At 41.7% G+C, this 25,279-nt stretch overlaps 4 protein-coding genes across 10 annotated transcripts in view; 2 read left to right on the top strand and 2 right to left on the bottom strand.

Annotated features, from left to right (window-relative positions):
- On the bottom strand, window positions 1-1,952 carry rnh1 (ribonuclease H1). 4 transcript variants are annotated; one of them, XM_031992571.2, is made up of 9 exons: window positions 1,804-1,952; window positions 1,632-1,675; window positions 1,431-1,491; window positions 1,245-1,352; window positions 1,016-1,159; window positions 852-954; window positions 619-749; window positions 268-532; window positions 1-183 (listed from the first exon to the last, which is right to left on the bottom strand). In XM_031992571.2, exons 4-9 carry the CDS (start codon window positions 1,343-1,345, stop codon window positions 103-105), a joined length of 825 nt encoding a protein of 274 aa, XP_031848431.1. In that variant the 5' UTR covers window positions 1,346-1,352; window positions 1,431-1,491; window positions 1,632-1,675; window positions 1,804-1,952; the 3' UTR covers window positions 1-102. The 4 variants fall into 4 exon arrangements, with proteins under 4 accessions (XP_031848431.1, XP_031848424.1, XP_031848429.1 ...); XM_031992564.2 differs by having other exon boundaries at window positions 1,552-1,675; window positions 1,804-1,913; XM_031992569.2 differs by having other exon boundaries at window positions 1,548-1,675; window positions 1,804-1,913.
- Rad17 (Rad17 checkpoint clamp loader component) lies at window positions 1,890-4,454 on the top strand. 2 transcript variants are annotated; one of them, XM_031992556.2, is made up of 9 exons: window positions 1,890-2,040; window positions 2,158-2,557; window positions 2,668-2,824; window positions 2,902-3,024; window positions 3,108-3,286; window positions 3,355-3,444; window positions 3,516-3,706; window positions 3,860-3,978; window positions 4,067-4,454. In XM_031992556.2, the coding sequence occupies exons 1-9, from the start codon at window positions 2,026-2,028 to the stop codon at window positions 4,176-4,178; spliced, it is 1,386 nt and encodes a 461-aa protein (XP_031848416.1). In that variant the 5' UTR covers window positions 1,890-2,025; the 3' UTR covers window positions 4,179-4,454. The 2 variants fall into 2 exon arrangements, with proteins under 2 accessions (XP_031848416.1, XP_031848417.1); XM_031992557.2 differs by having other exon boundaries at window positions 1,893-2,040; window positions 2,161-2,557.
- IP3K1 (inositol-trisphosphate 3-kinase-like protein) overlaps window positions 3,689-25,279 on the bottom strand; it is a 25,159-nt gene continuing 3,568 nt past the window's right edge. For 2 of the 3 annotated variants that reach the window (XM_031992550.2, XM_076372410.1), the window contains exons 3-6: window positions 6,658-6,939; window positions 6,140-6,348; window positions 5,389-5,860; window positions 3,689-5,308 (exon numbers count right to left, since the gene is read on the bottom strand). In XM_031992550.2, coding sequence (XP_031848410.1) covers window positions 5,099-5,308; window positions 5,389-5,860; window positions 6,140-6,348; window positions 6,658-6,939 — 1,173 coding nt within the window. In that variant the 3' untranslated portion in view covers window positions 3,689-5,098. Of the gene's footprint in view, window positions 5,309-5,388; window positions 5,861-6,139; window positions 6,349-6,657; window positions 6,940-16,440; window positions 17,243-25,279 lie in introns of those variants that run through there. The other variant, XM_076372411.1, reaches the window with a different exon arrangement.
- The window catches only part of Mys45A (SDA1 domain containing protein Mys45A), a 27,217-nt gene continuing 19,321 nt past the window's right edge, over window positions 17,384-25,279 (top strand). Inside the window, exon 1 of the mRNA XM_031992535.2 lies at window positions 17,384-17,472. The gene's annotated coding sequence lies outside the window, so the exon portion shown is untranslated. The remainder of the gene's footprint in view (window positions 17,473-25,279) is intronic.

The following is a 25,279-nucleotide window of genomic DNA, read 5'->3' on the forward strand; positions in this document are numbered from 1 at the left end:
TTGACTCAATAGCAATTAAAAATTTATTGTTCCACAAATTATTATAATTATTATCTGAAGTCATTTCTATAGGATTTGTACATTTTATAGAATAAAATATCTTCAAGCATTACTGCAACCTGCTCTTGCTAATTTGTCAGCCATTTCATTACCATAAATTCCACTGTGTCCATTGACATGTTCCTATCGTATAGTTTAAGGAAATTAATGATATAAATATAAAATTATAGTTATGTACATATAAAATAACTATGATATTTGTCATACCCAAAGGATGTTTAAAGATTCCAGGGCCTTCTCCATTTCTATCAATTCATCTTTATTTTTAACAGGTTGGTTTTCACTAGTCTTCCATCCGTTATATTTCCATTTAGGCATCCATGTAGTTATACATTGAATCAGGAACTTTGAATCTGTAATAATCTTAAGTTTTGTGATACCCGCTTCTTTTGCTTTTCTTGCAGCTATGGTTACAGCTAAAATTTCTGCCATGTTATTGGTTTGTTTACCAACCACTGCTTGTGATACATTCCTAATTGTAAAAAGATAAAAAACTGCAAAAGATGGATTTATGGTTTTGTAAAAACTAAATATAGTAAAAATTATAATGAAACGTACAGAGGATGATTTTCACCAAACCAAACACCTATACCCGCTTTTGCTCCTGCAGTACCATTTCCACCGCATGCTCCATCCGTATACACATTCACATAACCATCACTATCAGTTATAAATCCTGAACTTGATTCCTAATAAATGATAAAATGTCTATTAAAATTTTTATTGGAAAATTTTATAACAGATATCAATGTAAACCTGAAGGAATCGTTATAGGCATAATAAGTATTTACTTTCTGTTGACTAGGTGGTACAATTAAGATTGCTTTTGAATACAATATTTTGGTTTTTTTTGGAGGTGTTCTTTTAATTGTTTCATCTGATTCAGACCTTGATCTAGAGCAGTTAAAAATATGAAATTACAATTTGCTTTCATTGTTCAGTGGTCATTGTGTACCTTTTCTTTGCAGTTGATACATTTTTGTTATCTTGCTTATTTGAGTTCCCCTTGTTTGCAATAAAATTAAGAGCTGCTGCTTCTGTTTGAAATTTTTTAAATCTTGATGCAGGGAATTTGTCAACTTGAACTTTACATTCATTCCTTAGTATATAAGAGAGACATTATACATAATTTGTATAAAATGAAACACTACTGATAAACCTTAAGAAAAATAAACATTTCTTACCAAGTGGCATAAATTCCAGGTTTACGACCTATGGCAACTGCATAATATGATCGTGACATTCTTAGTAATGTCGGGATATTAAACACGGGAATTTTAATCATCTAAATACTTTTGATGTTTAAATATAAAATTAATTAATATAATGTTGACACGAATTTAGATTAAAATACAAAATTTCATATTTACTGATGCATCTGTGCTGTTGAAGGTTATCCGGATTAATGATAGGATATCGCACTATTGAAATCTGAAATAAACAAATTTTTCAAAATCGAAACTATAAAACATAACTTATTTACTTACTTACACACATGATTTATACAAAAAAGAATTGCTTTCTATGCACCGTTACGCAGAGTATAAAATTACACGCTACTAATTATTTACCTATGTTACAGGTAAACTTTGTTTACGAGTGAGAAACCCTTAACCTGTAACTCATATTCGATCTTTTAAGGTAATTACAATATAAAAGAAAAGTAAAAAATCATTATTAAAATATATTATAACAAAAGAAAAACACTGAAATATTTTTTAGATCTATTAAGCTGCTACATACCTGATGAATACACAAAATATAAAAAAGTATACTCATATAGAAAGTATACTCAACGTATGTATTTGACTACTTTGCTACGAATAATTTAATGAAATTATGCAATTAACTGGAATTAACTATCGTGTAATTAAATCTATCTGAACATTAAAAATTCACGTGAAACTTGATGTGATTTTTACGGTGTTGCACTGTGTTATGAAATAAACATTGTAATATTATAGCATGGCTAATTCAAAGGTACGTTTTTATAAAATTTATTGTAAAGGATTTTTATTTCACATTATATATTTATAATATACTACATATATGTAATTACGTAATCAAATTACTAAGAAAATCAGTATTGTATTTTAGCAGAAAAACAGTAGTTGGCTTATGCCATCGTTTGATGGTGAATTTCTAAACAAATCGCCAGCTATTAAAAGGAAGTCATCACAAATATTAGAAAAAAGTGTATCTAATGTTTCTATGGACTACGATATAATTCCCAAGAAAAAGTCTACTAATAGTTTGTCCATTTTATTGGAAGCTTCTGAACCGCAAAAACCTTCTGAATTAGTAGTTAGTAGACAAAAGCAACAAGAGATTACTGATTGGTTGCGATATAAAGTTAAAAGGGGCAAGCCTTCTGTACTAATTCTAACTGGGCCAGCTGGTTGTGGGAAGACAGCAGCGATAAGACTACTCTCCAAGGAAAATGGTTTTGATATTGCGGAATGGATTACACCTGTTGATCAAGCAATGGATGAAAATAGTAATCTTTTTCTAGTATATAATATATCTTATATCTCGTACAATTAAGTGATATTTAATTAAAGATCAATGAGTTTAGTAGCAGTAGAACGAGTATTAATTATTTTTCAGATAGAATAATGAGACAAGGAGACAGATTTGAAGATTTTGTAATTAGGGTTACTCGATATAGTTCAGTTTTAAATAATTACCATAGTCGTCTCCTTCTGGTGAAGGATTTTCCAAACGTTTTCATAGAAGATAAAGATGCTTTTCTATCTTTCTTAGAGTAAATATAAATATTCTCTAAATATTTTTGGCATTTCCTTTATTCAAACAGTAATCATAATCTTATTGTAATTTTAGGAGATACTTTGAAATAGGAAAGGAGCCTATAGTTTTTGTTTGTACAGAAATAGGAAATTCAAAGCTGTTGCAGACATTATTCCCTTCTAATATAAGAGAAAAGTTTGATATAGATTTAATCAAGTGAGTAAGTTACCGCATGCAATGTTCTCTTCTGTTTTATACGGTAGACATTCAATTAAGTTATTAGATCTTTTGTGGCATAGCATAAATCCTGTTACACAAGCTGCAATGAAAAATTCATTGAAACGAATTGGAGACATTTTTAATTCAGTTGCTAGTCATATCATATGCGTTTCACAAGATAAAATTGAAGAGATATTGTCTAATAGTATAGGAGATATCAGAAATGCTGTCATAAATCTTATATTTATTTCTTTGAAAGGTATGTATTGTTAAACACAAAGTTTTATATTGTTTGAAAATACAATATTGCAATATTATGTTTATTAGTACCTAAGGGACAAGAAGAAAATAAATGCAATATTCGAGAGGAAAGTTTGGGGCTTCTACATGGCGTTGGACGGGTAATTAATCCAAAAAGTAAATATAATTACAGAGAACGCAATAAATTTTCGGGGATGAATAGAATTTTAACCGATAAATTCTTGCAGGAATTCAGACTGAAAATTCCTGGAAATTTGTTCATGATCCGGACGATATTGCATCTTATTTCCAATCGCAATCAACAGTATTTCTAAGTTTTTTGCAGGAGAATTATTTAAACACTATGAGGGGAATAGAGGAAGTGAACGCTTGTGCAAATATTTTAAGCTTAGCAGATACATTAAATTCTGAATGGCGTGTATGTTTGTTATTTCTGTTACATCTAATGATACAGTCTTTTATATTCCACTTCGTATAGTATCGCATGAAGAATAATATATTATTATATAAATTACATGAAACTATTTCTACGATAACTGAAGCTTTACGTAACGAATACAAATGCTTTTAGGATCTGAATTTAACTAATGTCACATTATCTTTCTGCATTCGAGGTGTGATGGTAATGAACGAAAAACCAATTTCCGGTTGGAATCCCGTAAGAAAACCGGCGAATGTACGCATAGAAATGTTAGTAATACAAGTTTCAAAAACATAGCTTAATATACATTACGAATGTGATAACATGTAACTGTAATTTAACGTTCTTTATGTACAGGCGAAGGTGTTTGGCAGCTGCCGAAGTTCGATGGTACGAATCCATCATTAATTCAAAATCAAAACATACGGAGGAATTGCTTGACATTGATATGGAAGCAATCATCGAATAAACTCTACAGACGTTCAAATCGCAAGGGAGGCTGTATTATGTACATACTTAACATTTATCGTTTACCTGTGTTACGGAGTTTTAAAATATAATACCGAAGCGTGTAATGCGAAAAATTCAAGGAAAAATCATTTTTCGAGAAATTTTAACTACAATTTTTAACCATTTCCTGAATCTATTTATATGTTTTCACATGTTCATCGCTTAATATTCGCAGTAATATTCTATTCTGTACAGTTGTTGTTTTTAATGCAGAAAAATAAATATTTCATAAGAATTCTCCAAATTATCCTTATTACAAATGCTTTTCTTTTTAGCCGAATAAGTTGTTAGATAGAAAAATCATTTAAAGCAAAAATGTGGAAGATCAATGTCACTTTTCACGAGTATTTCGTTGAAAAAGAAGAAAACACGTATACCTTAACGTCTACGTTTCATAAATAATTTTAAAATAATTACATTTAATTAACCATATTTGTACATTAGTCGTAAACTTTGTACACGTTCTAACTGTATTGCTTAATTTCATTTCTGAAATTATCTCGACTAAACATCGAAATTATAGAAAAATGCAATAACGAGCAGTCTTCCGCTTTGAATACCTTCGGTATCAGTGTTTTTTTAAAATTGTTTCGAGTCGCTTCAAAGTGATCGCAGTCTATCAGTTTCGAGTACAGAAAAAGAAAACGTGAAAAACACTGAACTAACGGTAGAGTGTTCAGTTGTCAGTATTACAAAATATCTTAGGTGTATTACAAGTTCCGATGAGAAAAGGTATTGTAACACGAATATACAGGTAGTTCTCTAGGAGAAAACCAAATGTTTCGTGATCAATTTCGTCGATATAAACGGAACTTGACTGACTTTACAGATAATTTTGGATTGACCAGGATCAGAGATACATCTACGGGCGTTAACGAGTTAGGCAGCCTGCGACAGTTCGACTTCTTCTATCGTTGAAATCAGATTGTCGAGACCAAATAAAAATCCCTCTTCGTGGTTGCCCTGTTCCCACGGTTTCCTGTGCGTCATGATCAACCCGTTCGGCAATGCTCGAGTTTTGGCGAAGTCGATCAACCATACGCCAACTTTGTCGTCGTTGTAGATCATAAAGATGCTAGTTCCAATTACCTGCAGAAAAGAACAATAATACGATTAGTCTTCTAGAGCAACTACGGGAAAGTTACGTAAAGAAACGTTACGATGCATACTTCATGAGTCTTGAAGTATTCGGACGCCTCTATTTTCGAGCGCAGGTTCTTGAGACGAACTAGTAGCTTCTGACGCGTTTCCTCGCGCGTTCCTAGAAAATGCTTCATGGTGTCGAGGACCTCCTGATGCGATTTCACTTTCTTCAGATCTGTAATTGGCGGCGCTCCCGGTAACTTCATAGCCTCGATTCGGAACCCGTGGCTGCAGGTCGAGCTCTGCTGCTCGCGGAACTGCATGTACCGTAATTTAGTGACGGCACGCTGCTCGTGCTCCTGCTTCGTCGGCGCGTTTGGGTCGACGGCGATCATCTTCTGATAGAGGTCCGGCCTGGCGGTCGTCTTCGACACCTCGGACTCGAGGAACGTCCTGGTACCCATCTTGATGTCCATCACGTGCGGATCGTTGAACCCGAATAGCAGATTCTGCAGCTCGATGAACGTCTCACCTTTGTACTCCACTTCTCGGTAGTATCTGTAGCCGAGTTGCGGACAATATAATAAGCCGGGTAAACGAAATAATCTAACGATACCTAAGACGCGATAATCTCAATTGAGAAATGTTTCTGTCGATCCAGTGGCACTTCGTCGATTCGAAACGCTCGGCAGAATAAAAGTGGCGACTTGCGAGCTACTCAGCTTTCGATTAAAGTCGATTAAGTACGCGATTATGTAGGTCAGGGAAGATCGGACGCGTCGCGTGTCCCGAGAAGACGCGAAGCTTCGGGCGATTGGAGGAACGTCCGGTGCTCACCTCGGTATGCAATCGCGTAATTCCTTGTCTTTGCTGAGGACCTCGTAAACGATTCTTTCGGTGTTCTCCGCGCCGCCGGTCTTTCGCTTCCAGACCGTGCCGGGGCCGGCCGGCGCGAAGCCATCCGGGTGGCCGGTTAACTGGAACCAAGACTTCAGTCTGTTCTTCAGCAGGACGTCACTGGCCGGTGCCGTTAGGTCTAACGCGTTCTGCAAACAAACAAAGAGGACTCGTGAGCAAACTTCGATCCGAAGCGAGACTTTCCAGCCAGTTTTCTGCTCTTTCAAACTAATCGATCGATTCCAAAGCTTAGCCATTTCATTTGACCCATGAAAATGATAAAATTCAGAATATTAAATTTTCATATAACGTATCGTGAAACGTATCATTGGTATTTCATCGGAAAGTAACGAATATTTGTTGGGAAAAATATTCTCGAGTGCAAAGATTTTCGGGCGAGCAAGCAATCGGTGTCGGTTAGTTGGTTGAGCGTCGATGGAATCTGAAAGGATCGGTACCAGCGCCAGGAACTTCAACGAGAGATCCTCTTCGGGCATCGTAGCGTCGGAGAGAACCATCGGGAACTGTTCCATTTTCTGGATCGTCGCTGGATCATTGGGAAGTTTCGGGTGAGCGCCGGTCGGCTTGGCCCCGACGCTGTTCGACCTGTTCGAGCCCGCGGACGTGCTCCGCCGCCATTGACGGAAGGCGCTGTAGGTGCTCGAGGATGCATCCTTCTGCCTCCGGTGCTCCTTCTGGCTAGAGTTATGGTTCAGCCGCGCCTGCTCCTTCTTCGAGGGCTGTAACCGAAGGAATCTACTAAGAATTTAATCCAGCCGACACTCGCGCGCGTTCCTTTCGATTCGATTCCCAGTGCTGACCACCGGCAACAGACTTCGAGGAACCTGTGGAATAATCTAATGAAATCGTTTTCAATACTCTTATTCTGGACTCGTCTAACTATGTACTATTTTTCTAACAAATTGCTATCGTCCCGTTAGATTTGGAACGATCTTCCAGACACCTGCTCTTCGGCAATGAACGACTCGCGTTAATTACCGGCTTCGCGGCTACCAATTGATCCGATTATGATGCGTCACGTGTGTTGCACGGGTACGCGCATCGAGAGAACGGTCACGATTTGGCCAATTGCTCGGCCGACGCGTAACGTTTGTGCAACTGCGCGTAAACGGTGGATCGGAGGGCCGAACGGAACTCGATCCTTTCGAAAGAGATCTTTCTTCGAGGCGCGCGCGTAATTCACCTTCATCGCGTGGCCGAAGTTCAGACTTCGGGGGTCACTTCGAAACGTTCGATTAATCGGCTCGAACGAGACCAAAAGGAATACCGGCGAGTCCGAGTTTTCGAAGGTTTAATAGGTTTCGCGCAGACGAAACGCGGCTGAAAGTTAAAAAGCACGGAACAATATTTTCTCGGTGACGTCAATGAACCGAGATGTTTGCGAGTTTCGTACAAACGAAAATGTTTATACCGGCGGAGTTATTGATACGTGACTTTCCCAATTTCAATGGTTTCGGCGACCGGATAAACCGCTGCAACTTGGAATGCAAAATAATCGAAGATGAAACGCATTTGCATATGTTTTCTTGCGCGAGTTGTGGCAACGACCACGAACCACCGTCAAGATGTCGCGGTTCTTCCAACTTTAATGGGACTACTCTCGAGAGATTTCTCGCCGAAGCGGTAGAACGGCAGAAAAGTGTTCTACCTTTCGCGCACACGCGATTATTTCGGTAGAAATCCAACAGCACGACGAAAACACGTGGCGATAACGGAGATTTTCAAATAGGAAACTAAGAAATTTTCGATACCGCGGAGGCTAGATGACGACTGCACTCTTCGAACCGCGGAAACGACACCGCACACGCGACCACCGAGTTCGAGAAAAATAAGAAGAGATCAAGAGATTCATTTCGAAAATCTCGCCGAAGAAAGAAAACAAGGTTTTTTCTCGAATCCAGTATCTTTAGACTGTTCCGCGAAAAATGTAAATTCGCGAAAGCTGCTATATAAATATGTTTCGACGGAATGTTACGTCAAATTGAGAGAACCGAAGAAAATCAAGGGATATCTAGTAGACAGCTAAACAATATAGCGGGCACGATAGTCGTCGGGCATCTATCAATGGTTTATTGCGCTTCCTGCGTGGACGAAGGTTCGTATTATCATTAACGGCACGTTATTATCGCGGGGGGGGGGGGCGTGCCTCGGCGACGATCGCCGAGCGGGTTAACCGTGGATTTCGATTCCGGTGATACGCCATTCATTTTAATCTAGCCGGCAAGGTCCGCACGCGAGGACATCGCGGAATCGGGTTCGCGATTTTTCGATCGGTAAATACAACGCGGAATTCGGTTTGTCATCGTCGTTGTCGTAGTCTCAACTTTTCAACGCACCTTTCAGTTTAACCCTTAGCAGATGGTTTTCATTTTCCTTAGTGGAAAATTTAGATCTGTGAAAATCTAATTGTAGGGTAGTTTCTTCAACATTATTTCAAGTATCTAATATTCCTGGCGCAATATTGGAGCCTAGAGTCCAACGGTTAAGTATACGATTTTTCATTTATACTGCACTTTCATGTTCGTTCCGCGAGTTCTGTTCTTTTTCCTCGAGAAAATCGGAATAGCTTCGAGTAATTTCTTCTCTTTTTATCTCTGTTCGCGAGTGAATGAAAAAGATATTCCTGATAATCGTCCGAGCAACGGCTCATTTCCATAATCTCGCCAGAGTCTCGCCACAGAGCCAGCGGATCGTCGCGACTCTGTTCACCTGTGTTACAGGGCTGTTTGATACCGGTAAACACAACAACGCGGTTGATCGTCGCGCGTTACGGGAAGGGAAGCGAGCAGCGTGCAGTCAGCTGGATGCAACGATTACACCCTCCCAACGGGTAATTGCAGTAATTGCGGTAATCGCGGTAATTACACCGGATTGCGCAACAATCGAATCCGAGTTGAATTTTCGCTCGAAACTAGAGGTTGAGCAACAGCCGAATCAAACAGTTTCGCGTCGACGCTCTACGTTTCGGGAGAATTCTATTTATACCCGAATAATCTAATCAAATGTAATTAAATGTAATTAAATGTAATATTCTATCGCATATATATATAGAGCGATCTTATCGATCGGATAAGAATTGTTTAGTTTAAGGTTTCTTATTGGCATTCTCGAAACGTTTCGAGCGTCACTTTCGATTTATTCGGGTTAACTGTTCTTATCTTTTGTTATCCTATGGAATGTTGCGCGAGGAAACTATTCAGTTTGTTTTCTTTTACTCGAGTGTTTCAGTCGCCGCAACGCAATTATATGTTTTAGGAGACGCGAGTCAGGAGGAATGATTACGGTAAATCGGACGGTAGTTTCAGAGGATAAAACAATCGTTATTCAATTCCATTGTTAAAAGTACTTCTCGACTGCTTGGCTTTTATCCTTGCTTTTTATGGTCGATCGTTCGCGTGAAAATTCAAATTTCCCATGCTGATCAGCCTCGATCGGACAGTCCAGCGATGAACCACGATTAAATTCGATCGATCGATCAGTTTACGCTCGCTAGGCGAACTTTGCATTCGAGGGATGATCGCGATCGATCGGGAACGAGTAATCGTAGCACGCTCCAGGTAAAATATGCGAGGAATGTGTAACGTGCCTTCCTTTCGTGACAATGTTACGCGCGATCGGTAAAAACCGTTCAACTGCGCACAAGCGGAAGTCGACGACAAGTTTGAAATTGCGTTCCTCGAAGATTAGACTTAGAATTTTCGATCAATTAAATACAATGTCATCAATGTTACTCGTTATCGTTCTATTCGAAATGCTAGCGATTGCGAAACTGACGTTTCGAAAAAATATTTACGCGAAAATCGCATGTACTTAAAGTAGAGTCGGGACGATTAATATTATCGATTCTAAACGAAAAGGTTGTTTATCCGTCGAATAGAGCCAATTCGAACGGGCAGAAACGATTCGCGGTTGAAACGAGTCGAGTTCGAGGAAAACCTCCGATAAATTCGATCGGCGGGATCTCCTCGTCGCGCGACGAGGCGATTCCTGTCGCGAGAGGAGACGGGATTGAAAGGGCAATATTTGAAATGGCATTTCACTCGGGAAACGTGACGGAATAATAAAGTCGCACACAAAAGCCTTAGCCTTCGGCTGTATCGTGCCGGACACGAGGAAAAAGAGGCTCGTAACTTGCTTCGCTTCGTAAGTAGAGCCGAGTTTTACGGAGCATTGACGTCACCGGTGTATTCAGATTGCATTGTTGCAGATAAGTTTCAATCGAGCACCGTTCCAGTTTTAACGTTTAACAACTGGAGCCACTGGATAAGCACCGGTCGCGTTCGTTCCTCCTACTCGACGAGAGATTTCGACGCGCATTCGCGATTCGAATCGGACTATTCTTCCGTCGTTAATACTTTTAACGTAACCAATAAAAGTGGTTCACGCTCGGGGAATAAATCGTAGGGCAACGGGTCAACGTTCAATCCTTTGCACTCGAGCATAGTTTCCGCTATAAATATTCATTATTTTCCGATGAAATATCAACGATACTTTCTACAGCTAGCATAAACGAACGCGAGTATCCTATCGCAATGTTAAACGACTCTTTACAATTGTTTTCAACGATACGACAAGTAAGTGCTAACAAACTTTAGTTTACCGTTTTCAATTTGTAGATAATCAGAGAGATTTATGTATGCCCGTTGGAACCGTGTTCCAGTAATTTCAACTTGTTAGCTTACACGTGTTATTACGCTGATTGGCACAATATTCGTAACAGGCTTCCTTAAAGATAACACCGAACATTTCCACGCAATACCGAACAGTCGCGAGAAGCGAATACTATATATTTCAATAGCTATCGGACAAACGACGAGCCTTTCGTCTACGAAGCGTCGCCGGGATTTTTCGGTAAAAATCCCAACCAACGATGCAGTCCGAACGCGCCCGATAAAACGAACGGGAGGATTTTCAACCGGACTAAATTCCATCGTCGAAACGACAATGACCTCGGGCCGCGTGCGTCAATGCGCGAGTGAAACGATTTGATCAAAAATGCGATCGCGGCTCGTTTTCTCCGTGAAAGTCGGATGAATCAGAAAAACGACCGAAAAACTGGGAACGAGGACGAATCTCCGAATGTTTCTAGAAATGTCGAGTTTCGTAGATCGATTAACCCTTTGAGATTAATTCCAAGAGAAATCATCGGTACATCGAGGAACAAAGCTACTTTATTTTAAATATCACATTCTATACTTTTACTGTGTCAAATCAAATGGTGACTGAGAGTCACCTCTCGAGTGCAAAGGGTTAATAAACCGACAAAGCGAACGGACCCGATGTATCGCATTCTTCGGACCACCGCGTCTTCGCCGTTTGCCGCAAGTAGAAACAGCGAACAATGGTCAGACGCGTAAACCGTATTCGAAAAGCACCCGCGTCCAGTGGAAAAAACGTTCGTTCCACATTCCTGGTTAAAGAAATTTTCAAAGAAAACAAGCGTTTCTTTCTTCGTTGCTCCGCGTCTCTCGAACGTCGATTCGGCAGCTTCGCCAGAAATGGAAATTATGAAAAAAAAAAAGAAAAAAAAAAAACATTCGAGCGCAAAGGATTTAATCTGTTTAAAAGGTGCGGCGTCGGTTTACGAGCCGAACGATACGGACGCGTCTCCATTTTTAGCCGAGTAGTCCCCATGCGAAATGAATGAAATCGATCGGGCAAGGTTCCCCGGCGAATTTGTATGCGGAACGTCGATGGAAATTCGCGGGTGACTACGCATCGTTAAAACGAAATTTCATTTTGCCGGCGTGTCTTATTGGCGCGTTCATGGCCGAACGATATTTTTTGCCCGTCCCTCTCCCCAACCCCTTCCCCTCCTCCTTCTTCCCTTCATGAAAGTTTCATAAACCTATCCGCGAAACGATATGGATAGATTTTCTTATGAGATGCAATTTTCTTTTATAAATCGTGCGACCGAGAGCGGCGATTTTATTCCAATCTCGAATCTCTCTTCCACTGTATTTACAGACGAAAAATACATTTGCCGAATCTCGGTTCTTTAATTTCACTGAAATAGTTTGTTGACCGAAATTGCTAGAGTGTTTTCTTGGCGAACATTGGGAGTAAATTTAGCTTTCCGAAAAACGATCAATTCATTAATAAAAGCGACATTTGACGGTAACGCGGATCAGTAATTAGAGAAACAAGAAGTGAAAGGGAGTTTTTCTGAAACGGAGTAACACGGATATTAATACAGCAGAAGGACGTCGATGGCATGATGCACTTATGCGCGTGTAATACGCTACTTGTTGTCACTTTAAACAAACGGGGTCTCTGAAACGTCGACGAACGATCCCCCGTAAACGTGACCCCACAGGAAAAACACAATTTATAAATCAAGCCTGACTTTAATTTACATCGCCGTCAACGTAAAGCGATTCGATCGCGTGTTTACGTTTTTTCTCCGGCTCGCCGTCTCTCTCGAACGAACAACGCCGACGAGAAAACGTATCGCTTATCATTCAACTCTACCGTTCGACTCATTAAGCATTCTACCTCTTTTTACGATCTTTCTTTATCTTGGTAATTCATGGACATTTTATAGATTTTCTTTCGCGAGGATAATCGCATTCGCGGCCGCCGCGCGCGTCGAATCTGTACAAGGAGACATCGTCGAACACGCTTCGACGATCGCTGAAAATCTACCGCCCTCTCGCTTCCGCGTGCAGAGATTATTTACGCGTCGCATACCTGATTAACGATCGGTTCGTTATGCGTCTAGACGTAAACAGTCGATTAAACCCGGAGACTCCTAATAAGTTGAATCGCGCCGCGATGGATTTGCTTGTTAGCTGTGCAATGACGAAACCAGGCTTCGCTTTGTAATCAACCGGTATCTCCGATTAGAGAAGCATCGCCCGTGCCGTATCATCCTCGTTCGACGATTAGCTCGATTTACAGTCTCGAGTATGGTGTCCGATCGTTCGTCGATCGAGACTCGGTGATTCGGTAATGCGACGAGCATCATTAGCGACGTAATGAAACATTTCAACGGAATTTCACGCACACGGAATCATCGCCGGCGTCCGTGTTTATAAACAGTGGAATCAACAAACGGTGAAGCGAAGGCCGCGCTAAAAATACACGATCTACACGTTTCTATGTATCTAATTAGCGATCGGGTTGCCATATTTCGTCGAACAATCCCGAGGCTCGTCTGGGCATTCTCAACAGGGGAAATATCTCTAGTATCATCGATACTGTATTGTTTTATTCTCATCTTGAATATCGTTTCTTTTCTTTCGACGAAAGACACATCTGTTTAGTAAATTTTCTGCGAATTTATAACGTATAGATCCAATTGTTTGATAAACAATCGAGACTCGAACGGTTTCGTTTCTGTAACAGATTCTTAGAAAATTTCTCGTTATCGTATACACCTTTCGGTTACGCAAGCGAGACTCGCTATCTGTAAAAAATACCGTGCATAAGCGAGAATTTCGAAACGTATTGTATTATTTGATATTTCTACATATTAAAATAGAAACAGAGCGATTTCATTGATTTTTAGGCGCTTCGCTCGGAGCCCGCCTCGAAAAAAGGAAAAGTCAACGTTCCTCGAGATTCACCTCGACGGATCGCTCGGATTTGTCGAAGGATACTTTCGTCTCATTGCTATTCTATCTTCCTGCTGGACGAGTGACCCACGTAGGACCTGTTTTTTAATAGTCTGCTCTTGTACCGGGGATCATTGGACCCAGCATTCAACTTGTTCGCTTCGTTTCGCGAAGCAGAACGCATCCACCGTATGAATGTCAACGATACTTATTACAACGATCGACTTTCCTTCTACCAGAGGCCTCGCTTCCTTCGCTTTTTCGACCGATTTTCATCTTCTTCCCTATTGCATCATCGAGATCGCGATTATCCGCGAGTGAAACGCTCTAACCGGTTAACTGTGTTTGACGAGTATACGCGTCATCTTAAAACTCTTAATGGTGCTAACCTTTCCAACGACGGATTGTTTATTTTTCGAGAGAAACGTGTAATTCTCCTTCGTTTCGCTTTCGTTAGGATATACTTTAAGTGCATTTTGCCTGCATTTAACGAGTATACGCTTCATTATTTATGAGAGATTTTTCAAACCAACATTCCACAGTTAACTGGTTAAACGATTCCCGCGAAAGCAGCCGTCCAAAGGAAAATACACCGAAAGCTAACTGTACCGAAGGGTTCATTCGGAAGGTCGAGAAAGAGCTCGATCAACGAATTTTCTTCACGACTGCGTACTCGGTCTCCCGATGCAGTCTCGGTTCACACTAAACCTGCCCATAACCGTACACGTGAGTATGGTATCAAATAATTCCTACGACGCGAAAGATACGCTTCGCGAAGCCTGCTGCAATGGGAGCTCGGCAGCCAGGTACGTGCCTGTAGATAGTCTAGGGATCATTGTTTTTAGTTTGCAAGAATAATCAGGATTATTTATGCCGAATATCGAAGGAAAACTCTGCTACTCCGCGCTGAAGCTGTTTCATCGTTCAACCACAGAGAGTGGTACAGAGTTTATTGGTCTTTTCGATTGTCTTCCGTTTCTTCGATATCCTAATCGAACAACGCTATCGCAGCGTGGAGATCAAGGTATTCGTGCTCTTACTACGTAACCAACGACGTCAATCAAGGGGAATGTAGTAATTGCAATAACCACCACGCAGGCCATGGATTACCACATTCTTCGAGATATTCTGCCTGTTATTCAGAGTTTCTCGTAGAGACCACGCTCTTCCGGATTCTTCGTTCGTTTCGGAAGATTCGTTTACCATGGAACCCGTATCGGTGATCGCGAAACAGCATCGTGCACAATGTTTCATCGACTATTTTCTAGCGATACATCCGAAGCCGTTAATCGACGTTAATCACGCGTCGAATCGAAACAAAGGTGTCTCAAAGTTTCAACCGAACGTGTTTAATCAATCAATTATTCAACTCCTATCCGTTTCTCATTCTATTTCTGTTCCTCCAATCTATTAATTAAACACCGATCATTCGACGACGCTGCTAATCGTGACTCGACGATACAAGCTCGCGCGAGTTAATTACTCGAATGCGAATCGCATAATTTATTTCCCGAAAGAATAAAGAAAAAAGAACCGTTCGTTAACTGGCAAGTTCGTGACGCGTTCGGGCCATAATGTTAATCTCCGTTGAAACGTTGTCGAAAAGTGGTTCATTTCAAATTCGCCGCCGTCCTGTTTGTTGTCGATAATCCGTTTCGCGCCAATTAAATCTCTCCCGATGGCCAGTGCGCTATACCGGCGGTCGATCATTATGGTTTTCCGTTCGATTTATTTATAGACGGACGCCATAGTACTATCGAAGCAAAGATATTCGTTCGAGCACCGTCGGAATGCAAACACCGCGATTATAATAATCAAGATGATTCGAACAAAGCGGCCGGTAGCTAATCGAGCCCATTTGAAATCGAACCGCGCGGCAGGCAACTCAATTTCGTGCGTTATTTGCGCTCCGCGGATGGGAAATTGCTTCCTGCAGGCAACGAATCGTTTCATTGTCGTACCGACCCGTCCTGCTCGACGAGAACAATCTCAACGAATTACAAAATCACGAATATCAATGCAATACAAATTTAATGAAATTTCGAATTAAGAGCAACATGGCGTCAGCGATTTTCTCCTCGTTCAAGTCCTAGACTGTCCTACTTCTATTTTATAAAAATTCCTTCAATCTTAACCTTAATCGAATCGATTCAATTATATTCTACCCAACCTAGGAGAATTCGTTATCAGATGCCCCAAACTGCAATGAACCCACAAGCGTGACGCAATACGAAAGGAAGCATCGTCGAGCATCCTGTCCAACGATAACCGAATAATAAACAACGTACGCATACGAATACACGCATTTTACTCCTATCGACAATGAAAATTGTTAAATCGAACGATCGCAAAGATAACAAGTGGATCGGTGACACTGATCCGCAAATGAGAAATCCGAAATGAGAAAAAGGGGTAGAAGGGTGGAAAAAGCGAGCAGTCTCGAATCGCGTCTAAGATCATACTATCCCTCCGGAAAACATGCTGTCAGCGACAGCATCCCACGCCACGGAGCCTGCACCGTGCATCGCCGATGTTTCTCGCGCTTCGATTAGCCAGCGAAAGTATTCCGCGGAATACTTTGGTTCGAGTAAAACGAGCGAACAGAGACGGTAAGAGAAACTCGGGCACGACTCGCGTACAGGCGATCGGGCAGCGTTTACGTACCTTGTTGAAGTGAGCTTGCAGAAGCCGCTCATATTGGTCGGCAGCACGGAGACAGAGCCGCGTGGTGAACGCTTCCATTCGTGCTGGTAGGGGCGCGTGGCAAACACTGCTTGACATTATTCCTCTGTTCGTGCTGGCACTCCTCCGTTGAACATGCACGCACGCACGCACGTAAGTATAGTGTGTACAAAATAAAATCGTCGTCGCACGCCACGCACCAACGGACGCACTTAAATACCGACCGGGGTACGTCGTTTAGGCGCGAGAGAGCCTAACCTCAATCGACCGTTCACTGGCTCATCGTACCGCCGACTATAGGCGTGGCCTGCGTGGCCTGCGTGGCCTGCGTCCCCGGCTTCCTCTATTAAATGTACCCCTCGACGAGGGCGACCAGAGTCTGCCTCCGTTCCACGGTTAACCCCTTGGAAAATTCGACTCTCGAATCGCGGCCGAACTCGCTTCGCGGAGACGGATCTCGGCGAGAACGCGAACAGTCCTGGCAGTCGGTACGTCTCACTGTCACCGGAACTCCTTTCTCGCGTTCGACCGATGCAACTTCCGGAAATATCGAATCACTCGCCGATACTGCGTCGACCGTTGACTCGTGCTCTCGTCAATGGGATCTCGCTGGAAGCGGCGATTTGAAAATCGAAGACACCTGCGCGCGCACTGTTGCCCACGGCGGCAGTTGGCCAACGGAGGATTGACACTTCGCGTTTCGCGGCTGACTCGAAGCTACTCAAAGTTTTGTCAACGACTCGACGAACTGGGTTCGTCGAGGACTGACTGAAATCGGCCGCGTGCCACTGCTGCGGATTCTGAACGTGCACTGAGCGCCGGAGAGAGCTACATGTAGCTTTATCGTACCGATGGTTCTCCCCACCAGCTCGTGTCGACGGCCGATTCTCGTTCTCGCGTGTATACACACGGATCTTGCGAGCCAACAGTCACGAGTCACGGGCTCGACTATTATTCGGCTCGCAGCTCCTTTTTACCAAATGCATCTCTAACTATCGTACACGTGCATAGCTGGTGAGTGAACAAACTTTCCTTCGAATATCCTTTTCAGCCGATTCTCTTCGTTTTCTCCTTTGTAAATCGAGTTGGAGTACATTTTCAACTAGTCGACCGTTTCACTGGGAATTCGCGCGGTTTTTATGCGGTTCAACTGCAAAAGAAGAGGCACGTTTATTAGAAACAGGGTTAGCTTTGCAACGAGCGCTTCTGTCCCAATGTATTTATTTCGCGTTATCCTTGGAAATAATCAGATATGCCCAGTCGAATTGAATAACGTTCGTTCGCGCATACTCGTACCATTGAGTACAGTTCTTCGTCGTTATCGTTGTGGTCATTTGCCTTTCCTACTCGTTCCTTTTGTTTCAAATTAAAAGTACCCTCAGCTCTGGGAAGGTTACTTTTTTTCAAACCTAACTATATTTATTATTATAAATATATAACATTCGTGAAGTTCATATTTTGTTCGTATTAGAGATTTATGATGAATCTGGAAAGTCGCAATGGCGTCGAATACAATTACATGGAAACGCTGAAATAGATACAAGTCTACTTTGAGGAAGTATTTAGAAGTTGATATTATTCTGATTAATTAAACTGTAGTAATCATCCAATTGAGAAACTATTCTTTTTCTCGTGACCATCTCGCTCTTAATCTCGCGGCTTATCTACACGGCGACGTGTATATTAAAACAGATACACGCTGAAACTTACGTCAATTCGGTTTAAATTAGACACACGCGTTGATACCGTTATCGTCGCGTATTTAGATTGCAACCGAAGTCACTCGATTCCGTTCTTATTATTAACCTTTCGAACAATCAAAATTTTCCCCCGAGCGCCGGCACCCCCGACGTTTCGACAATCCCGAGATAAATAACGGCAAATTTATTTTCAAAGAAGGATGATTTCATTTCGGAAGAACGCGTTTCGCGAAACATGTCGTCCGAACGCAGAACGAATCAAATTAAATTCCATCTGCTGGACGGCAGAGACGACTGCTACTACTTTTTCACTCTCATCGGTTGTTTAAACAGTAACCATAACTATTGCCGTTTCCTGTTATTCCACGACTAGAATGATTATTTTATGGATGCCGCCGGACCGTTCCGAACGGAGGAATTCTAAATCGACTCGAAACCGATACGTCCTCCCCGGTCCATCGAGGAGAAACCGAAAATGGCCGCCGTCCGGGGAACAAAAGTTTCCATAAACGCTAATTATAGCCATTTCGTAGAGATACCGAACGGAGAAAAGGAAACGGTACTTGGACCTTTCCTGTGCATGCCATCATTCTCGTTGCATAAGAAAATCCGAATTAAAAGGCTTTTCTCTCGGCCGACGAGGATCCGAGGTTGTCCTGGCCGTACGAATGAATCATTCGACGTCGACCGATGACTACCTCGTAATAAATCGATGCACCTATTAAAAAACTTCGATGACGGTTCCGTAGACGACTCGTCGGATGAAATAACTCGCTAATAATAGCGGGCATTGTCCATATTTCATCGTCAGTCCGAAAATATCGAAAATATCGAAAATATCGAAAATATCGAAAATATCGAAAAGCGAACAAAATCTCTCGTCCCAATGTTTACGATAGAAATAACTGCCGTCGATTAACGATATCTCGACCGTTCGTTTTGTTCCCTTTAATTGCAAGGTTAATTAATTTATTCCCGACACAATCACGGGATTCCCATTCGGTCAGCGACGAACGCGACCGTCGAAATTACAGATACGATCCAGGAACCGCGTGCACGCGCCGCGGATAAAGATTTCATTCATGTTTTATTTCGCTAGGGTTTTATATAGCGCGTGTAATCTGCCGGCCGGTGCGCGCGTAGCCTCTTCCCCGATAACTCTATTTCCCGGCGTGCTCTCGCCGCGGGGACGCGCTGCTGACGCAAAAAGGCCTTATCGCGCCCCGGTGAAAGTCGACGGACCGCGACAGTTACTTTTACGACCCGCCGCGAGATTTAGGAAACTAGAATCGTCTCGGGACCGGAGAAACTCGTGGTTTTCATCGGGCACGGACAATGTCTTGACCCATTTAACCGGTTAACCGTGGAACTTGGTTGGGAAAACCTCCGGTTCTGAAATAAAATCGAAAAATGGAGCGTGTACTCGTCGAACGCAGGACGAATGCGCGCAGAGTATATTCTAATGAAAGATCAAAGCGAAACAAAGAAGAATTACACGTTTATGTGAACGAATAAAGAATTCATCGCTGAAAGAATTAGTATCGTGTAAAGCTTTACGATGACGCGTATACTCGTCGAACACAGTTAACTGGTTAAACGACCCCTCATCGCGCGACGGGATTAACGGCCGGGTATCTTACAATTCGTTCGAATCTTCGCGGAAATCGCAAGAATGAAAAATCAAGGTAGACAGCTCAATGACAAATCGTAATGTCCCCGGCAATTCAAATGTACATTTATCGAATCAAAGGTAAATCGTAATATTCATTACCGGACAGGTTCTTACGAGATTACTTACTTTTCTAATCGTACGCAGACTCGCACTTTGCGTTTGACACCGACGAGACTTAATGTATTCGGTTCACACCTGCGATCGAAGTTGTAAAAAATGTTTTGCTTTACGAAAGTCGTATGTCTGGTAACGCCGTGGAACTTCGTACAAGCGAAGATTCCAGCTGAATAATTAATTGTCCACAAGGAAACGATCCATCCTGATCTTTAATATGAATATCTTGAAGCGCATTAACGGATTCATATGTTACTCCAACTTATGCAATCCCGTTGAAAGATAACTCCGAGATATCTAGATAGTCGATGCATTTGAATAACCGTGTTTGCCCGATGCAAGGTGTCCACCGTTATCTCGTTGGATCGCGAGCCTATAAATTCATCATAAGCGACTAAGGTGTGCGCTCGCTTTATCCGTTCAAAGTCTAGAAGAAAGGACTGTACTCGTATTTTGCGACACGCCGGAGAACCAAGGCAACGAGGAGACCAGTAAAGCATTTCGGAGACAACCTCGGACCACCATTCGAAAATCGCGTGGAAAAAACGCATTACAATGTGTTATTCGACATGTTAATTCACTGGTTATAAATAGTAGCAAAAACAGTGCGATAAAAAAATGTTGACGTCACGTCGAGTAGTTGCACGTATCACTTACGATACACGGCCAAATTTGAATCTGTTACTTGACGCAAGTAATACCGATAAAGAACGAAAGATAAAGCTTACATTAAGGAAAACTCCGACGATACGCGTGTTAGGCGGCACGTAGATTCTGATTCTGGTTCGAATTTCTGTTTTTTTTTTTTTTCCCCCCCCCTTCTTTTTCTCGTTTAAACTTCCTTCTAGACTGGTACCAATAAAATTGTTACACGTTCGAAGGACATCGCTGAAATGATTTTACAATAAGAATTAGGAGATTATCCGAAATATTCTTTGTTAAAGAGAAATTGTAGAAATATATAGGATAGCGTGTAACGAAGATCAGTGATTATATCCGACGCCGAAAAACAAATCTATTTCAGACATTAACGTCGATCGTAAAACTTTGTCGGCCGAGTGACACGGGGTTAAATTGGAACGACCTGCGCCGTTTGAACTCGTCGTTCGATCCTTACGCAGCCGCATGAATCATTTATCGATATGAGCTACTATTTCTATATTCATGGTACCGGCGGTTCCAATAAAATCAGCTTTCAGGATGTGAGCGTTAATTATTCGATTACTATTGTGCGTCCGCATTGTTTGTTAATAGTTTAATTAGCATGCAGCCCGAGATTACCGCCTAGAAGAGACCGCGTCAGGGAATTTCCTCGGAAGGAAGCATTTGTCCTTTCCCGATTGCACCTTGGCCAATTAGGTTTCGTTGGTTCTTCGAACCTCATTATTATCTGTTTGATTTCTCGAATAAATGGTCCTCTGGAATTATTCATGCGCCTGGCATGCGGGTGGTTTTCTGGAACGCGCAATTGAGACACTATTCCCGGATGTTGGCGTGTGACGTGGATATATTCCGTTTGAAAAGTTCAATGGAACGAAACGGTGGGATCTCGGATCAATTTTATTCTATTCTCTAATAATTCGTATCACAATAGACGATTTTCTTTAGCCGACGATTGCGAATGCATTTTCTTATGAAACTCTTTGATAAGAGTACATTAGATATAGCTCGAACTCGCGAATGACATCAACGGCATCGTTTACTTGGTACAACTTCAATTTCCCAGATAGGTACAACCTGTTCGATCGAACCTGCAAAATGAGAAATCGCACAGTTATCGCGAAGCCATTAGAGTTCTCATTGTCGTTGCAGAAATGCAGCTGGCTTCTGGTTCGTACCGATGACAAAGAGTTCCTATCTAGAGCAACGCGTCGCAAATGTTTGAAAACAATGGTACATGATGGTCAAACAGGAAAAGAACTTTCGCAACGACGACCGACGAGTAGACGATAGAGGTGACGACGAGTCACGATATGGCCGCTGATGCACAGTAATTTACACGTGATTCACGAAACGAAGGGATCCAACCTGTTTTTTCCTAGCCACGTACTGGTATATTTCTCAACGATCGGTCCGAATTCATGCTAATCGGACGAGCCGTTTGTCTCTCTTTCAAACCGATTTACATTTTCGTTCCTCGAATGCGCTGTTGGGTGTCCGAGTTGTCAAAAACTTTTCGTCTATGTCCTTTCTCTTCCCTTCTCTTGAAAAAGAAACAAAGAGTTTTTCTTTTCATTTCGTAGCTCGTTCGTGACCCGAGGCGTTCCACGGGTCAGCACTCTGTTATTTCCGCTCTATTTCTGTCTGACGTATTTCGATTAAAATTCACAAAGGTAGAGGATCGCGTCCGCGTGATTAATGCGAATACACACGCGTATTCGTACGGATGATTCAGACGATGTCTACTCGAAAAGCTAGACTGTACACGATCGGCATTTCATTTAACCCGAAATGAAAACGGTCTGGAACTGTGACCCGTAAGTATAAGTGCTCGAGTATTTACGAAAGGATATTTACCCTCGAAAGGATCAAGAATAAAGATATTCGTATAGGATTTCTCATAATTATTCTTTAACAAATGTCAAAGAATAATCACCTGTGATCCGCGTTTCATTACCGCGAGCGATCGCGGAGATACGATATGGATTTCTCTCATCTATTCCGCTTCCTTATCGATCATTATACTATCATTATCATTAAGTTGTTACTTTCTGTTAGCAGGTTTTTTGTGTCATTGCAATTATTGCCGCTGTCGATCATTTGCAAAAACCTTATAAATAATTCATTTGTCGAATGAATCGTTTCTTCCTCAATATCCGAGACGAGAGAAACGGCGCATTTTAAAATTAAGCACGCGATTTTTTTACAATTAATCGTCCTACGATTAATCATTTCTAACGATCGGATAATTCTATCGGTCACAGTTATGAATGATCTTCCCTAATTAGAAAGTATGAAGTATATTTATCGAAAGCAGTGCAAGATGAGAGAGACCCTACGTAAAAGAAACGGTCGAGTAACAAGAAACCCGGCGAACCAGCTAATTTGCAGTTTATTCTTACCAGTCTGTCAATGCATTCATCCTGTCACGTGATTGCAGATGCATTTAGAAACGGATGTTATATGTATGGTCTTGATTACCGATAAAACGTGATACGGCAGATCGTATATCGCGATGATGGTTGAACAGAATACAGGATAAACAAGAAATGCCAGCGGAAGAAGAGCATTCTAGAATGTAAAACTGACAGTTTCCAAAGAAACACCTTTCGACCGTGTTTGTGTAGGTTTTGTGTAGGTTTTGTGTAGGTTCAATTATAATTTTGCACACACCCGATTCTCGGGACAGGATGTCCGCTTATCGGAACCGAATCAAATACATTATCTTAAATAACGAACTCGCAGTGTACGCCGATTTAGCATCCCTTTTTTGCATCGTTTTTCGATAATGCAACGATTCAGATAAAGCGGAACGGTTGGAAATTGCGTAGTTCCGATAGAAGAGTTGCCATCGTATCACCCTGCAACCGATTTATCTTCTTTCCTGCCTCCGTTTCCCTCTTGCGTTATCACGAAACGAACGTGTGACGTCCGTTCGAAAAGTGAAGAAGCTGACACACAATGGATAGTAAAGACTCGCCTTCATTTGAATTTCATTGGAACAATCGTTTTTTATCGTGATATTTCATTCGTCGTACCTTTAAACCTCTAATTTTCATTTAACGACGAACAAGTTATCGACGATAACTCACCTCTAGTTCGGTTTCAATGAATTTGAAAGGGTGCGATTACTCGATTAATTTTCATAATAATTCCGAATGACATTGGATCGACCAGACACGCTCGCGAGAAAGGCGCAACAGCTTTTACTTGTTTAAATATTGCTTTCAATGTCAAATAGTATCGAACAATGTATACTCTGTATACACACGTGGACTTCATTAAGAATGGTCATTTAGATAGCGGTAACGTTATGTTTCCTTATTCTAAATATGCTCGCTTACGAGACGACCGGATACTAATATTTTTATATCGTAAATTATGCAAGATACATCTTCCCTTACAGCGACAACTACTTCTTCCTATCGTTCGAACAGTGTCATTTGCACAACTGTCACCTGCAAACCGTGATTAACAATTTCAATGTTGCGAATGCCATTAAAACGCTCGAAACACTCTTCCTCGTTCCATTTGCATCTCTTGTTTTTCAAACGCAATTGCATAATACGTGACGCAAATACGTGAGTTTAACTATGCGAACGATAAGGCATAGAAATTTTCGAAAAATATTTGTATAACGCGCGACCGACTGTTTTATCCTCATGAGACAGTTATAAAATTAACACTTCCCGTTGACGAGACCTTCGAACGAGCATTGGCAATGCCAGCGGAGATTTCATCAAAAATTCTTCCCGTTTCTATCGGGTCGATGGAAAAGTTTTCAGGTTTTCCTTTCAAATCACTTGCGCAAAAAACAGCTGTCGGGTGTGTGTGTGTGTACACGCCTTTCATTATCACATTCGAAGGCGATACTTTCGTCGAATATTTGCTTTCCACTCGCAAATTGCAGGCGATACTGTCGATTCATTCACGATGAAAGTTTCGTCTCGCAGGATCCTGCGAGTCTATTCGACGCACGATAGACGAACCGTCGCGAACGCGGGAATAATTCGGAAATAACGGTTACCGATCGATTCCTATACAGACACGCGAATGAATCGAATTTCTCTTGTTTCCCCGATTAACGGAAATAAGCGGAAGAAGGAAGACGCCGCGGTTTCCGGCGAAAGAAACATTCAGATTCGTACAGTCTATTGATACGCGGCCGAGAAAAGAGTTGTTTGTAATTCAATTCGATCGATGAAACGAGCTTAACGAGAATAAATCGGATACAGGCAGACGCGCAACTGGTTAGGCGTGCGTTTCACGTGGAACCCGGCTCGTGCACGCGGCGAATGCAATTTTAAACAGCTCCAATTGGGCTCGATCTGCATTATATAAAGCCGTGGCCGCGCTATTTGCTCAAAGATTCGGTAGATTGAGAAGCCTCGAGGATCTACGAGGCCTTGGGCCGCATTAAACCACCGCAACTTAATACCGGGACGATGGTACGCCGGCGCATCTACACTAGATTCGGTTTCCACAGCGTCTAACGGCAACAGCTGAACAACTATGGATTCTAAGCTTGATTAGTCTCAATTGGATTTCATCTTAATCGAATCAACGATTCGATTATTTACTCGATTAATTTCATTTCCCCGCGATTTTCTGCTTTTTCTCGACTAGACGTTAACAACATCAATTTACAAAAACGTCAGCAGCGTATCGATTAGAA

Source organism: Nomia melanderi, chromosome 11, assembly GCF_051020985.1.
Source record: "Nomia melanderi isolate GNS246 chromosome 11, iyNomMela1, whole genome shotgun sequence".
NCBI classification, from domain to species: domain Eukaryota; kingdom Metazoa; phylum Arthropoda; class Insecta; order Hymenoptera; family Halictidae; genus Nomia; species Nomia melanderi.